This window comes from Sardina pilchardus, chromosome 9 (assembly GCF_963854185.1).
Source record: "Sardina pilchardus chromosome 9, fSarPil1.1, whole genome shotgun sequence".
Taxonomy (NCBI): Eukaryota; Metazoa; Chordata; class Actinopteri; order Clupeiformes; family Clupeidae; genus Sardina; species Sardina pilchardus.
The window spans coordinates 15,191,525-15,204,372 of NC_085002.1; the positions used below are offsets into that span (position 1 = coordinate 15,191,525).

Below are 12,848 nucleotides of genomic sequence, written 5' to 3' on the forward strand. Positions count from 1 at the left end.
TGAATAGGAAGTTGAGAGTGGAAGAAGTCTGTGTGTGTGTATATGTCTGTACTGTATGTGTATGTCTGTGTGTGTGTGGGGGAGATCCCCCTGATATTAATCATTTGCGATGTTAGAGATAAATATGAAGCATAGAAACCCACACTGAAAAAGAGCTTCTTGTCTGTGCATGCATGGTGAGCTGCTTTTTAAAAAGGTGTAATTTCCTGCTCTTTTCCCCAGTTGTGTGTTTTTAAGCTGTCCATTAAACCAAATCAATCAGCTGTGCTCACATTTCCATGCGTGTGCTGTTCTGCATCCCCCTTTCCTGCTCTCGCCCTCCCCTCTGCTCTTGTTCTGTCGCTCTCTCCTCTTTTCTGCACTGATATCTCTCCATCTCTCTCTCTTTCTTTCTCTTTCTTTCTTTCTTTCTTTCTGTCTTTCATTCTTCATGTGTTGTGGAATGAATCACTTTTATCATCTGCACACATGCACACACATTGAGAAAATCTCTCGCTCATTCTCTGTCTCATTCTCTCTCTCATTCTCTCTCTCTTTCTCTCATTCTCTCTCTCTCAAATTCAAATTCAAATTCAAAGATGCTTTATCGGCATGACAAATAAGATATTCATGTTGCCAAAGCAGTCATACAAATGTGCATATCATTAGTGTAACACTCTCTGTCTTGCACCCTCTTCTCTCCAGAAAGGGGAATTACTCTGGTGCAGAGGAAGCCCACTATGTACCCTGCGTGGAAGGCCGACTTTGACGCGCACATCTACGAGGGCCGCGTGCTGCACGTGGTGCTGATGCGGACGGCCGAGGAGGCGCTGTCCGAGGCCACGGTCGGGGTCAACGTTCTGGCCGAGCGCTGCAAGAAGGGCAACGGCCGGTCCGAGTTCTGGGTGGACATGCAGCCCTCGGGCAAAGTCCTCATGGCCGTGCAGTTTTTCGTGGAGGACCTGGACATAGGTGAGGCCCGGGGGGGGTTGTTTGTTTGTTTGTGTTTGTTTGTTCGTTTTCGTCTTAGAGTAGTCTGCACAACAGTCTGTGTTTGTTTGTTCGTTTTCGTCTTTGAGTAGTCTGCTCAAGGTTAGCTGTACTGACAGCCACCGGTTTAAATGTCAACATGAGCCCTGGCCATCAAATGCAGGAATGGCTTCGTTTCATAGCTCTGTTAGGCACAGACTTTGTTTAGTTAAGTCCAGTATATAGATCACTAATAGGATATTGATGTAGTAAAATGATCCTACGTCAGTGCGTAGCAGACAGCAGCAGAAAGGTCAGGGGATCAGACAAACTGTTTAATCTGAGTTATGAGCGCTTGAGTGCCTGCTCAGTAGACAGTGTGTGCTGACCTCTAGTGGCGTCATCACGCCGTTGCCTGCAGAGTACGGCGCAAAAAAAACCAGCCCGATTCAACACAATTGAAATTATTTTTATTTTGAAAAACTAAGCTAAACAATTTTCACAGTTTAGCTCCACAAGAGCATCATTGTAGTTTATCAACATCACAAGGTTCTCTGTGTATGGTTTGCATTGTGACAAAGAGCTTCTGATCACTAGTGTCTACAGTCAAGTCATTCCCATCTGTCTTTTGTCACTCACTCTCTCTCTCTCTCTCTCTCTTTCTCTCTTTCTCTATCTATCTATCTATCTCTGACTCTCTAACTCATTCTCTGGCTCCCCAGTGAATGTGAGTGCACTGGTTCTGTCTGCTATGTAGACACACGCGTACAAAGCCTATCCTGGCTGAGCCCTTTTTTTTAACACAAATACTTGTAATGTGCTAACACTGATATTCATAGCTCACTAATGTTCACACATAATTAGGATTGTAGCTACTTTAAACAGATCAAGCAAATATTCTGTGCCCAGAATAATCAGAGAGAGAGATTAGTATTGTATTGAATGCTTTGGCAATATTGTAAACATTTACATTCATGCCCATGAAGCTTATTGAGAGAGAGTGAGAAATAGAGAAACAACTCCTGAAAAATAAATGAGCAAGCAGCAGGATGAGGAGCAGGTTTTGAGCAGTGTGCTGAAGGGCCTTGCCAGCCTTTTAGAGTTTGTGAAGCGCTGGGGCTGAGGTTATACCCCCTGTGTGAGTGCCAGGCTGGCAGGCAGGCCAGTGGGTGGAAGGGTGGCCTGGGCAGCAGACTGAGCACAGCAGGGGGGTGGAGGGGGGCACAGGCAGTGGCAGCGCCCCCGCTCTGGATTGGCGCAGGAAGGGAGTGGGCCAGTCTGCCACACCCTACTCTCATAGATTTCCTGAAAAGCGTCCCAGACTGGGTTATTTATAGTACGCCTCAATGGCTCTCTCTCTCTCTCTCTCTTGTTCCCTCTCTCTCTCTCTTGTTCCCTCTCTCTCTCTTTCTCTCTCTCTCTCCCTTGTTTACTCTCTCTCTCTGTGTTTCTCTCTCTTTCTCTCCCTTGTTCCCTCTCTCTCTCTCTCTCTCTCAAGCCATCATTTGGCCAAAGAACCACAGAGCCAGAGGGTCCCTGCTGAAAGCGCACAGTGCCACTAGGGCCTGATGCTTTATATTCACTGTGTCCAGTATGGGGCTCGTTTGCCTCTATTGATGATGTGCTTACATTGTATGTTTTTGTTCTGTCACTCTTTTCTCCTCTCCTGCTGCTGTACTTTGTTTTTTCGCGCCTCATTTAAGCACTCCTTACGTCATCAGCATTGTTAACTGTTGTCCTCCAAGGTATTTTTTTTGTGTTTAAATCTTTTACACTCTTCGATTGTCTCTTGTCTCTTGTGACCTTTCACCCACCGACCCACCCATCCTCCCTTCAGCCACACGTGCAGCCAGCCTAACACCATGTGTAGTCATGGATCAATCCAGTGGGCAGCTGTTCTTTTGGTATGTGCTCAGTGGTCAATAAGATAGAGAGGAACACCTCTGTCCTGAACTTAGACCTGTGCTGCGTACATCCTCTGGGTCCATGTGCTACACTGGTCACCTGTGGCTGGCAATTATCACCTCAGACACACACACACACTCACACACACACACACACACACTGTTGGCTGTTTCCTCTGATATGCTGTAGACTTCAAGGAAGCATGACACAAGGATTGCATTTACGCCTTTTGGGTTTTTCACTTGAAGTCATAGTCATATCCCTCTGTCATTTCCTCTTGAAATACCCTCAGTCCCTCATGTTAGTCAGAGAATTTAAATTCTCTGGTTGACTTACATTACATACATTTAAGGGAGAAAGTGTGTGTCTGTGTGTCTGTGTGTCTGTGTCTGTGTCTGTGTCTGTGCGTGTGTGTGTGTGTGTGTGTGTGTGTGTGTGTGTGTGTGTGCGTTTTCGGGGGGTTCAGATGTTTGTCTAAAATGTTGGAAATGCTGAAATGGCATAGTCCTGCCAAAGGTCTGTCAGCACATTGTGATGCCAGTCTATGTCATTTGCGCCCCCCCCCCCCCCCCCCACCCCCCCCCAGATTCCAAGATGTCGGTGAAGGAGAACGATGAGAGTGACGGGGCAATGACTCTGAACCGGCGGCGTGGAGCCATCAAGCAGGCCAAGGTCCACTTCATCAAGAACCACGAGTTCTTGGCCACCTTCTTCAAGCAGCCCACTTTCTGCTCCGTGTGTCGGGAGTTTGTCTGGTGAGGAATCCTGCCCCTCTGCCTCCTGTGGCCTCTCTACCTTGGGCAGCAGTAATAGCAGGGATGGGATGGGATTGCTGTTCTCCTTTGAGGCCACTATCAATGCCATTGTTTTTTCCAATAGGTGTCGGTTCTAGTGATAAGAGAGTGTGAAAGATTATGTTGATTGTATTTGTAGGTAAGATTTGTCTTCAAGTGAAATGGTCAGGCTATATTACGGATAAAATATAGCCAAACTCCCTACCACCATAAGGAACAGCATCGTGCATTTGATTTTCACAATATGTTCTGCAACAGCTTTATTTCAGAAGCCTTTCAGAAGTAAACGGCAGGCCGCAGATATATATTTAGAAGGGGGTTCTGGTTTCATTTCTAGATGTTTATATAACAGAGATCTATTTTGTATGAAGAAAGATTGATTTTGATTTTCCACTGCCCTTTATTTCCTTCTTGGTACACACTTTGCTTCATTCTTTATTGACTGTCATCTGCAATTACTAAGAGTCTCTGCTTTATCTTTTGTGTCTTTTTACAGGGGACTCAATAAACAAGGATACAAGTGCAGACGTAAGTGCCAGTCTCAATAAACACACCCCTGAAACCAATCTAAGCAACACTTGCCGCTCGCAATCGGCAGCGGTGATTATTCTGACATTCAAAAAAAATTGCTCTTCTGTTGGCCCTGACTTGAGCACTTCCATTTTCCAGAATGCAACGCGGCCATCCACAAGAAATGCATTGATAAAATTATCGGCCGATGCACGGGGACAGCAGCCAACAGTCGCGACACAATGGTAAGATTTACCTTGGCATCCCATGTGTGTCAGAATCCCCCAATCAGTTCAACACATTCACATTTTCATGCGGAAAATTCCCAGTGTTAAGATAAAGAGGTCTTTCTCATACGGAAAAATCCCAGCGTTAAGGTGATTGCATCAGAGCCACAGAGATCACTCATTTCAACCGGAGAACTAAGGGATTGATTAAAGATTCAAACGTTGATCTCTTCAGGAGCCCAGTAGGGTGCATTTTAACCACCACCCACAATGTAAAGTTCCAAGGTACAAATAGTGCAGGGCAGGCACACAGTAACACCAGTCACCAGTTGGTCAGTCAGAAGGGAAGGTTCAGGAGGACCGATTCTTTCAGACAACTGCAGCATTCACTTCTACACAGCACAACATGGAAGCAAATGAAAGAGATGGATGTAACTCTTTCTCCAGTCGTTGTTCTGTGTTAGAGTCAGAGCTGGAAAGGGAACCGTGTTAGTTAGGGTGCATCCATCCTTCTCTCTCTTCCTCTGCTAAAGGGGGACCATTGGGCTGGTGTGCATCAAAGACCAGCTCCTCACAGTAGTCTTTGAGTTACAGATTCAGGTGTCTGTAAGGGACAGCAGGATTTAGAGTTAGGGAGGAGAGTGGGGAGGTGTAGAAGCCATCCTCCACATTCAGTAGTTCTCCAGGAGGAGCCGACAACAGCCCAGGCTCTGAGGCGTGTAGGCCCAGATGAGGAGGCTCAGAGGTGGGGTGCGCTGGCACCAGCCGTCCCTGCTGGACCTGGTGCCCCTGGGGATAGTGAGTGGTGATGACTGTTACTGTGTGTGCGCGCAGTTCCAGAAGGAGCGCTTCAAGATCGACATGCCGCACCGCTTCAAGGTGCACAACTACATGAGCCCCACCTTCTGCGACCACTGTGGCAGCCTGCTCTGGGGAATGGTCAGACAAGGCCATAAATGTGAAGGTAGGAATTATGTTTTCATTCTCTCTTATTCTTCCTTTCACTATTGGCATTCTTTACTTGTTACTTACTACTGTTTCATTCCATTTTTATGTAGTTATTATTTTGTTGTGTGTGTGTGTGTGTGTGTTCCTCGTTCGCAGATTGTGGGATGAACGTCCATCGCAAGTGTCAGAACAAAGTAGCCAACCTCTGTGGCATCAACCAGAAATTGCTGGCTGAGGCACTCACTCAAGTTAGCCAGGTTAGCAATGACACCAACCACACCACATCTTACCAATGAAGCAACATTAATGTTGGGAGGTGTCTTACTGCTTTCTATAGCTGTTTATAGATGTGCTTATTGTCACTCTTTTCCAGAAATCATCTACAAGGCGGCCAGATTCGACTCCGGCAGATATAGGAATCTATGAAGACATCAAAGGTCCTGGAGCAAACCCTAGTGGTGAGAATACTGACTGTGGTTAGTCATATCCTTACATTCAATCAAACCAGTACTTTCTGAGAGAAAAAGGGCTATACCGCAAATGTAGAGCAGATATGTAAAACAAGATTTACAATTATACGGGGCAAAATGCTTACTTTGCACTGTTGTTTTTTTTTCCCCCTCAGCGGACTCGTCGCAGTTTGGGAAACAGTGGGATGGTCTCGCTCCAGCCGCAACACCAGGCACAGCCCTCATCCACCAGACCCGTATCACCTTCAGCAACTTTGTGTTCCACAAGGTGCTGGGCAAAGGCAGCTTCGGCAAGGTGCGTCATCTGTCAAATCTAAATCAAATAGATCTTTCTTTGTGTAACGCCTTTCATGCAGTGCTTTCCAAGAAACGTTAGCCTATTAAAAACACAAACATGACCTGGCAAAATGGAGAGACCAGCAGGCACGGCATACTATCATAAAACATGCAAAGGAGAAAATGGTAAAAGAATAAATAAAAGTACAAGAACATTCAACATGATCTGTAGATCACCATGCATCGCTTGAAGGCGAGATGTTGTTTCCTGCAGCCTTTGAATGCTCCTGTGTCCGCCTTCCCCATGTAGGTGATGCTGGCCGAACTGAAGGGTTTTGGGGAATACTTTGCGGTGAAGGCGCTGAAGAAGGACGTTGTCTTGATGGACGATGATGTTGAATGCACGATGGTGGAGAAGAGGGTTCTTGCACTGGCCTGGGAAAACCCCTTCCTCACACACCTCTACTCTACCTTTCAGACCAAGGTGAGAATATCTGACAGTGATTTCACACAAATAAGATGGTTTTGAAATCATGTCAGATGACATGGATGAGTTGGTTTGAATGCTGTGATGAAGGAATTTTCATGAGTTGGCGAACACACCCAGGATTGTACTAGCATTGGTAACAACCATTTAAATGATTTAGTATTTTTCAACTTCGGGTTTATTTATGGATGATAATAAGTCTAACATTTTTGTTGGGATCCAAAGCATTGCTAATTGAAGTAGTTTTGATCTAGCCTGGAATATGCATTTGTAATGAAATGGCATGTAGCATAGCCTTGAGGGCAATTTCACTATGTCAAAGTAAATCGCTAGGCTCAAAATCTCATTACACTTCTGTACTACTGTGAGGAGGTAGATAAACGAAAGTATTTTACCTTTGAATGTGTAAAAAAAAACATATACAAAAGGACCTCACTATTATTTTGGTGTCCGCCATCTTGCAAGTCCACACAAGTCAATTGCTAAATGTGCGGCAGACTACTGTCAATGAATGCAAAAGGAGGAATGTTTGGTAATCAGTTTATCTGTAGGAACCACTCCATAGTAGAAGTTACATAGAAGTGTAAGGATATTTTGAGCATAGTCAGTGGCTTAAAAGAGCTTTACTTTGATATTGTGAAAGGCTACGCAATATGCCATTTTGTTGTAAAGTCAAATTCCAGTCTTATTCATAACTTTGATTATGGTGTTCGCATGGTGGTTACATAAAAGATTTTCCCTCTCAAAATCCCTACACAGTACAGTCGAGAGTGAAGTCTACAAAATTGAACTTGCAAAAAAATGCAAATTAATTTACTAAGTGTTAATGAATAAGTAATAAGAGTGTTGGTAGATTAACTGTGGTCAGAGGGGGAAAATACATGTTATAAGATAAAAAAAAATTAAAGTCTCTGTCTGTGTGTTTGCGCTTGCCAACAGGAGCACTTATTCTTTGTAATGGAGTACCTGAATGGTGGCGACCTGATGTTTCACATACAGGACAAAGGGCGATTCGACCTATACAGAGCTACGTAAGTACCCTCATACAGTATATATACTCTCACAGTTTGCCTCCGCCACTACCATCACCAGTCTGGAAATTTCTCTTCCTCGCATCACTGTCTGTCATAGTATGCCTCGCTCCCACAGACAACTGCCACTTCTGCAGCGTTTTGCACAAGAGTGCTTTCAATAGGAGGAGAGTCTGAAGGGGCTTTAGAGGGTTCTATGCCAGCATCTCAAAAGCTGTTAGAAATGTAGGAGTTGTTTAACAGGAGTCATAAGAGCCTGCAGTATGTGTCTGGGAGATCTATAATGCTATTTTATTAATGTAACCTTCCTTCCTTCCTTACACTGTCTGTCACGCAGGTTTTACGCGGCAGAGATCATCTGTGGGCTTCAGTTCCTCCACTCCAGAGGAATCATTTACAGGTCGGCCATCTTTAATCCCACTCGCTGACATGCTCGTATAGATGGAGCGAGTGTCTTTTTTTATGTTGAAAATCACAATCACGAATGCAGTGTGGAGGTTGAAAAAAGTGCCTTCTGAGCGTGTGATGGTCTTAGTTTGACAGGAAACATGCTCCGCCACCTAAAAACCCACAGTGGTGCAACATTTAGTTTCCTGCTTAGAAACCACATCAGAAGGGGAATGACTGTATGTTCCACTGGTCACAGGCTAGTGAGCTAGTGAGAGCTTTTGCTAAACACATGCTGTTTGTGTAGAGGAGTTTTAATGGCTCCTATCCACACGCAGGGATGTTCATGCAGTGCCATTGTTGAAAAGACATTTTTCAGTCAGTTTCATGAATAACAACTGAAGGTTTTTTATTATTATTATTTTTAACCATCCCTTTGCTTTCTTCCCCAGAGATCTGAAGTTGGATAATGTCATGCTGGACAGAGACGGTCATGTTAAAATCGCAGACTTTGGAATGTGTAAAGAGAACATGCTTGGAGAAAACCGCGCCACTACATTCTGTGGCACACCAGACTACATTGCGCCTGAGGTACATAAAGGAAAACATCAAGAGCCTTTCTCCCCTCTCTGGTTTCCATGTCCTTTTTTCCATTTTCTCTCAATATTTCTCAAAATGACAGCTGAAAAAAAGAAAAAAAGAAAAATAAATAACACCACTACAGGAAGTCTTTTTGTGAAGTTAATTACGTTGATTACCTCCAATGAATAATGTAGTCAAAGAATTGAAGGGGGCTGTCATCGTCATCTTGTAATGAGATCCATGTCATGGGCTCTGTCACTAATGGCGTACACCTTTGTTGCTCGACAGATCCTACTAGGCCAGAAGTACTCCTTCTCCGTGGACTGGTGGTCGTTCGGTGTGCTCCTGTACGAGATGCTGATTGGTCAGTCGCCCTTCCAGGGTGATGACGAGGATGAGCTCTTTGAATCAATCCGAATGGATGTGCCACACTATCCTCGGTGGATTACTAAAGAAGCTAAAGACCTACTGGAGAAGGTAAAGATGTTTGGTGTTGAAGTGTTTCGGTTTTTTTTTTTTTTTTATGAACATTTTCAAAGGTTTTCATTCAGGCAAATGGTATTATTATATGTGTACCATATTGCTGTATGGTGTTTGGGTGTATTTATTATAAACTGGGAATGGAACATTTTACTTCCCTGCTTGTCATGTACAAAGCTTTATCTTATCTATGTGGTCTTTTTAGAATAACCCCGCCTCTAAGTTTGTCCTTTTCTGTCAATGAGGCATGTTAAGTATGTGATGATGTATAGCAGACCATATTGCCCTGCCTGTAGCACTAATGAGAGGTGTTGCATCATTTAGTGTAGGCACACTTGTCTTTACACCTAGTCCCTCTGCAGAGAGTAGTAGATACTGATTGCTGCTGCCAGCCACTGGGTGAGATTGTAGTATAGGATGGGGTGAAATGAACTAGGCGCACAGGGTTACCCCAGGGTTCCATTGTGCAAAGTGCAACTTTTTAAAAAATACTGTGGGAGTTTAAGATATAAGGTACCATCATTTCCTAACTATTTGCTGTGGCTTGTACATTGATTTTGCAAACTTTCTTCAGCTATGAGGTTAATACATGGGGGCACGTAAATATGGTATTGATATGGTTGTGTTTCTTTTGTATAAAACATTGTCCTGCACCTTACACACAATGCGGCTAATACACAGGAAAGTACTGTATTTGTGGAGACGGCATTTCCTCATGTTAATAAATAAATAAATGCATACACTGAGTAATTAATTAAGCCTAATTAATCATTAACCACCCAATTAACCATTTTGATGTTATAGCTTGGTTAACAACAAACAAACAACTGATGCCCTTTTTGTTTTCAGTTAGCAAATCACCCACAATTGTCCTTGTGACATTTCCAGTCACTGACCTATTTGACCCTCTTGACCTATCCCCCAGCTGTTTGAGCGTGATCCAACCCGTCGGCTGGGCGTTGTGGGAAACATTCGAACACATTCCTTTTTCAAGACCATCAACTGGCCGGCCCTTGAGAGAAGAGAAGTGAGCCCACCATTCAAGCCTAAAGTGGTAAGAACATTATATTTTTAATTTCCGCTTGTGGCTCTATTCATTTTCCAGTTTCAGATTCAAAATTGTGTCACTGAATAATGTACTTGAAAATACACACGTCCACTCATTTCTAAGTGTACTTTTTAATTGTTGTTTCGTTTCTTTGTGGAAACATTTTATGATTAATTGAATTTGAATTTGAATTTAAAAAATGGTTCACTTACTGGTTGAAGCCTTTTCCTTGTCTGAATCAGCTGGTCTGTTATTATTGACTCCATTACTGTGAGACTGCTCTGTTTGTTAGAGAAACACATTCACATTCAAGAGAACATGTGAAAATTTTATGTAAAATTGTATTATTTTATATTATATTATGGTATGCTATAAATCATATAAATCTTAACCAGATGGGCCAACTGTCCATTTGTGTGGGCCTGGGTAACTCTGCCACTGACCTACCAGTGGGTGCTCAATAGTTTCTGTGGGTCCCCGAATTCCTGAGTCTCTGGGTGCCTCTCAACATGCCTCCTCGATCCTCGATGCTCGATCCTCGAGGGGCGTTCCCACTGATCTAAATAACACTGGATAGACTATCCCATTGTTTCCCCCCCATCAATCTTTATGTAGATCAGTGAGGATCGAGGCCTCGAGGAGTGAGGGAGGAGGTATAAACGCTGCATGAGAGGCACCTTATGAATGGGCACCTGTGATTGACACCATCATTCGACCTGTTCATTGTTCATACACCATTTTGTGTATAGCAGACCCTGATGGCCATGGTCACCTCACCATGTTGCGTTTTGTTCTCGCTGTGTCTGCTCCCCATAATTGACACCTCTCTCCTGCCATCAACAGAAGTCCCCAAGCGACTGCAGCAACTTTGACAGGGAGTTCCTGAGCGAGAAGCCCAATCTGTCACACTGCGACAAAAACCTCATCGACTCCATGGACCAGACGGCCTTCAAAGGCTTCTCCTTTATCAACCCCAAGATGGAGAACATTCTGGACAAGTGAGCAGGACATGGATTCTGACTGCTCCCATCCTAGTCAGTCACTGTGCAATAGAAGGAGGGGAGAGGGATGGGGAGGAAGGGAGGGGAGACATACATGATTTTTTAGAGGGGAAGGGATATAGGAAGTGTGACATTTTAAATATTCCAATGGATTGAACCAGCAAATGGTACGTGTTTCTCTGTCCTCTTGTGATCAAAACTGTAATCAGTGGTCTGAAGCATGGTGTTATGGTCAGTAGTCAGTGCGAAATGAGAGTGACGTGCTCACATGATGGTGCATACACACACACAGTTCCTTCATTGACTAGAAGCACTGACATATAAGACTGCAGCAAAGGGACTGTCTCATATTAATCTTTTAACCCCAGATTGGTGTTTAGTTTCTCATCCTTGGATGTCTGAGAAATGTCATACACTTTGGCCGCACCTCTGTAAATTACCTTTGTATACCTCCGAGAAATGTTCTAGAGAACAAACAAAAATGAATTTGGATGCTCTGAACTGTGTAATTTTTTAATGGAGTTATTGAAGTCCACTCCAGTCTTTTGTGGTACCCCATGCAAAATGGGATTGGGTTGCACTAATGCTTTTACATAAATGTTCCATCTCTGTTGCCATAGCACATATCTAATAGCCTACTACATGTAGTCAGACACCACATAACTGAATGGTAAAATGGTACCTATGACATAACTGAATGGTAAAATGGTACCTATGGGTGTAATGGGACGTCCTCCTCTGGATAATATAGTTAAAACATGTATGTAGCCTAATATTACTTGAATGTTGGCATTTTAACAAAAAAAAGTCAGATTTTGTATATAAAATATATGTATATTGCTCAACCCTTCTTGTTGGGAGGCTAAGGATCTTCTTTTTTACTGTCGTCAAAAAATCATGTCCCAAGACAAATAAAGGCATTTAACTCTCCAAATCTTTGTGGTTATGTTGAATAGACCTGTGTTTGATTCAAGCCAAATGTTCATCTTGTTCACTTTGGCATGATCTTGCCATCTAGCGACCAATGAGACGCATCGCATGTGTAGAATAATTTGGTTGGATATCTCCTCGCTGCTGCCAAGCGCGCGGTGGGTGAAGGTACAAGTTTTTCCTAACGAAGGAATGCAAAAGTGTCGTCAACACGAGAGGCTCCTTGTATGAGGAACTTCAGCCTAATAGGCCTACTGAACAATCCAAATACCGATACAAAAATGCGATGCTTAAGCCTGAGCTAAACCATTATTCTAATCTGCACTGAACGGAATAGTCATTGGTTGTTTGTGTTTGTTTGTGTCATTTCGGATTCAGTGGAAGGACGCAGATAAGGTTGCGTTGCCAATAATTGACAATTCTTACAATTGAAAATGAAGGCTTAATGTTCAACAACAATAAAAACAGTGGTTGTCATCGCGTGCCATTCAGCACACAAATTAATGGCCAATGCAAGTCTCAAGCTAGAATGTCCTTCAAAAGAAAATAATCGAAAATACAGTCAAAGGCTTCAATTTAAACCGTGGGGATTGCTGTTGTATAGGATTTTCTAGACACTCGCCTATTTGTCTTTGTAGCAATAGCTTCGTTTTTGAAGTCAATGGCTTAAACAACTCCGCCTCTCAGCGGATGCAAAATGGGTATTAGTGTAGCCTGTGAAAATCCTCGTCGTGTCAAACTCTCCGGTCTACAACACGACCTTTTTACATTTATGATGGGATAACAGTTAGCTACGATTACATCCGTTGTCCGCGACATCGTGG

At 43.5% G+C, this 12,848-nt stretch overlaps 1 protein-coding gene across 2 annotated transcripts; it reads left to right on the top strand.

Moving 5' to 3' along the window:
- Nucleotides 1-684: 684 nt before the first annotated feature.
- Nucleotides 685-11,775, top strand: prkcdb (protein kinase C, delta b; the record flags this gene model as incomplete). Of its 2 annotated transcripts, none has more annotated exon segments than XM_062545910.1 (15): nt 685-951; nt 3,440-3,608; nt 4,144-4,175; nt 4,317-4,402; nt 5,219-5,348; nt 5,489-5,589; nt 5,706-5,808; nt 5,958-6,097; nt 6,389-6,562; nt 7,505-7,596; nt 7,934-7,996; nt 8,436-8,574; nt 8,854-9,042; nt 9,971-10,099; nt 10,937-11,775. In XM_062545910.1, coding segments are annotated over 15 exon segments (1,973 nt in total), but the record flags the coding sequence as incomplete, so codon positions are not given.
- Between the last annotated feature and the right edge of the window lie 1,073 nt (nt 11,776-12,848).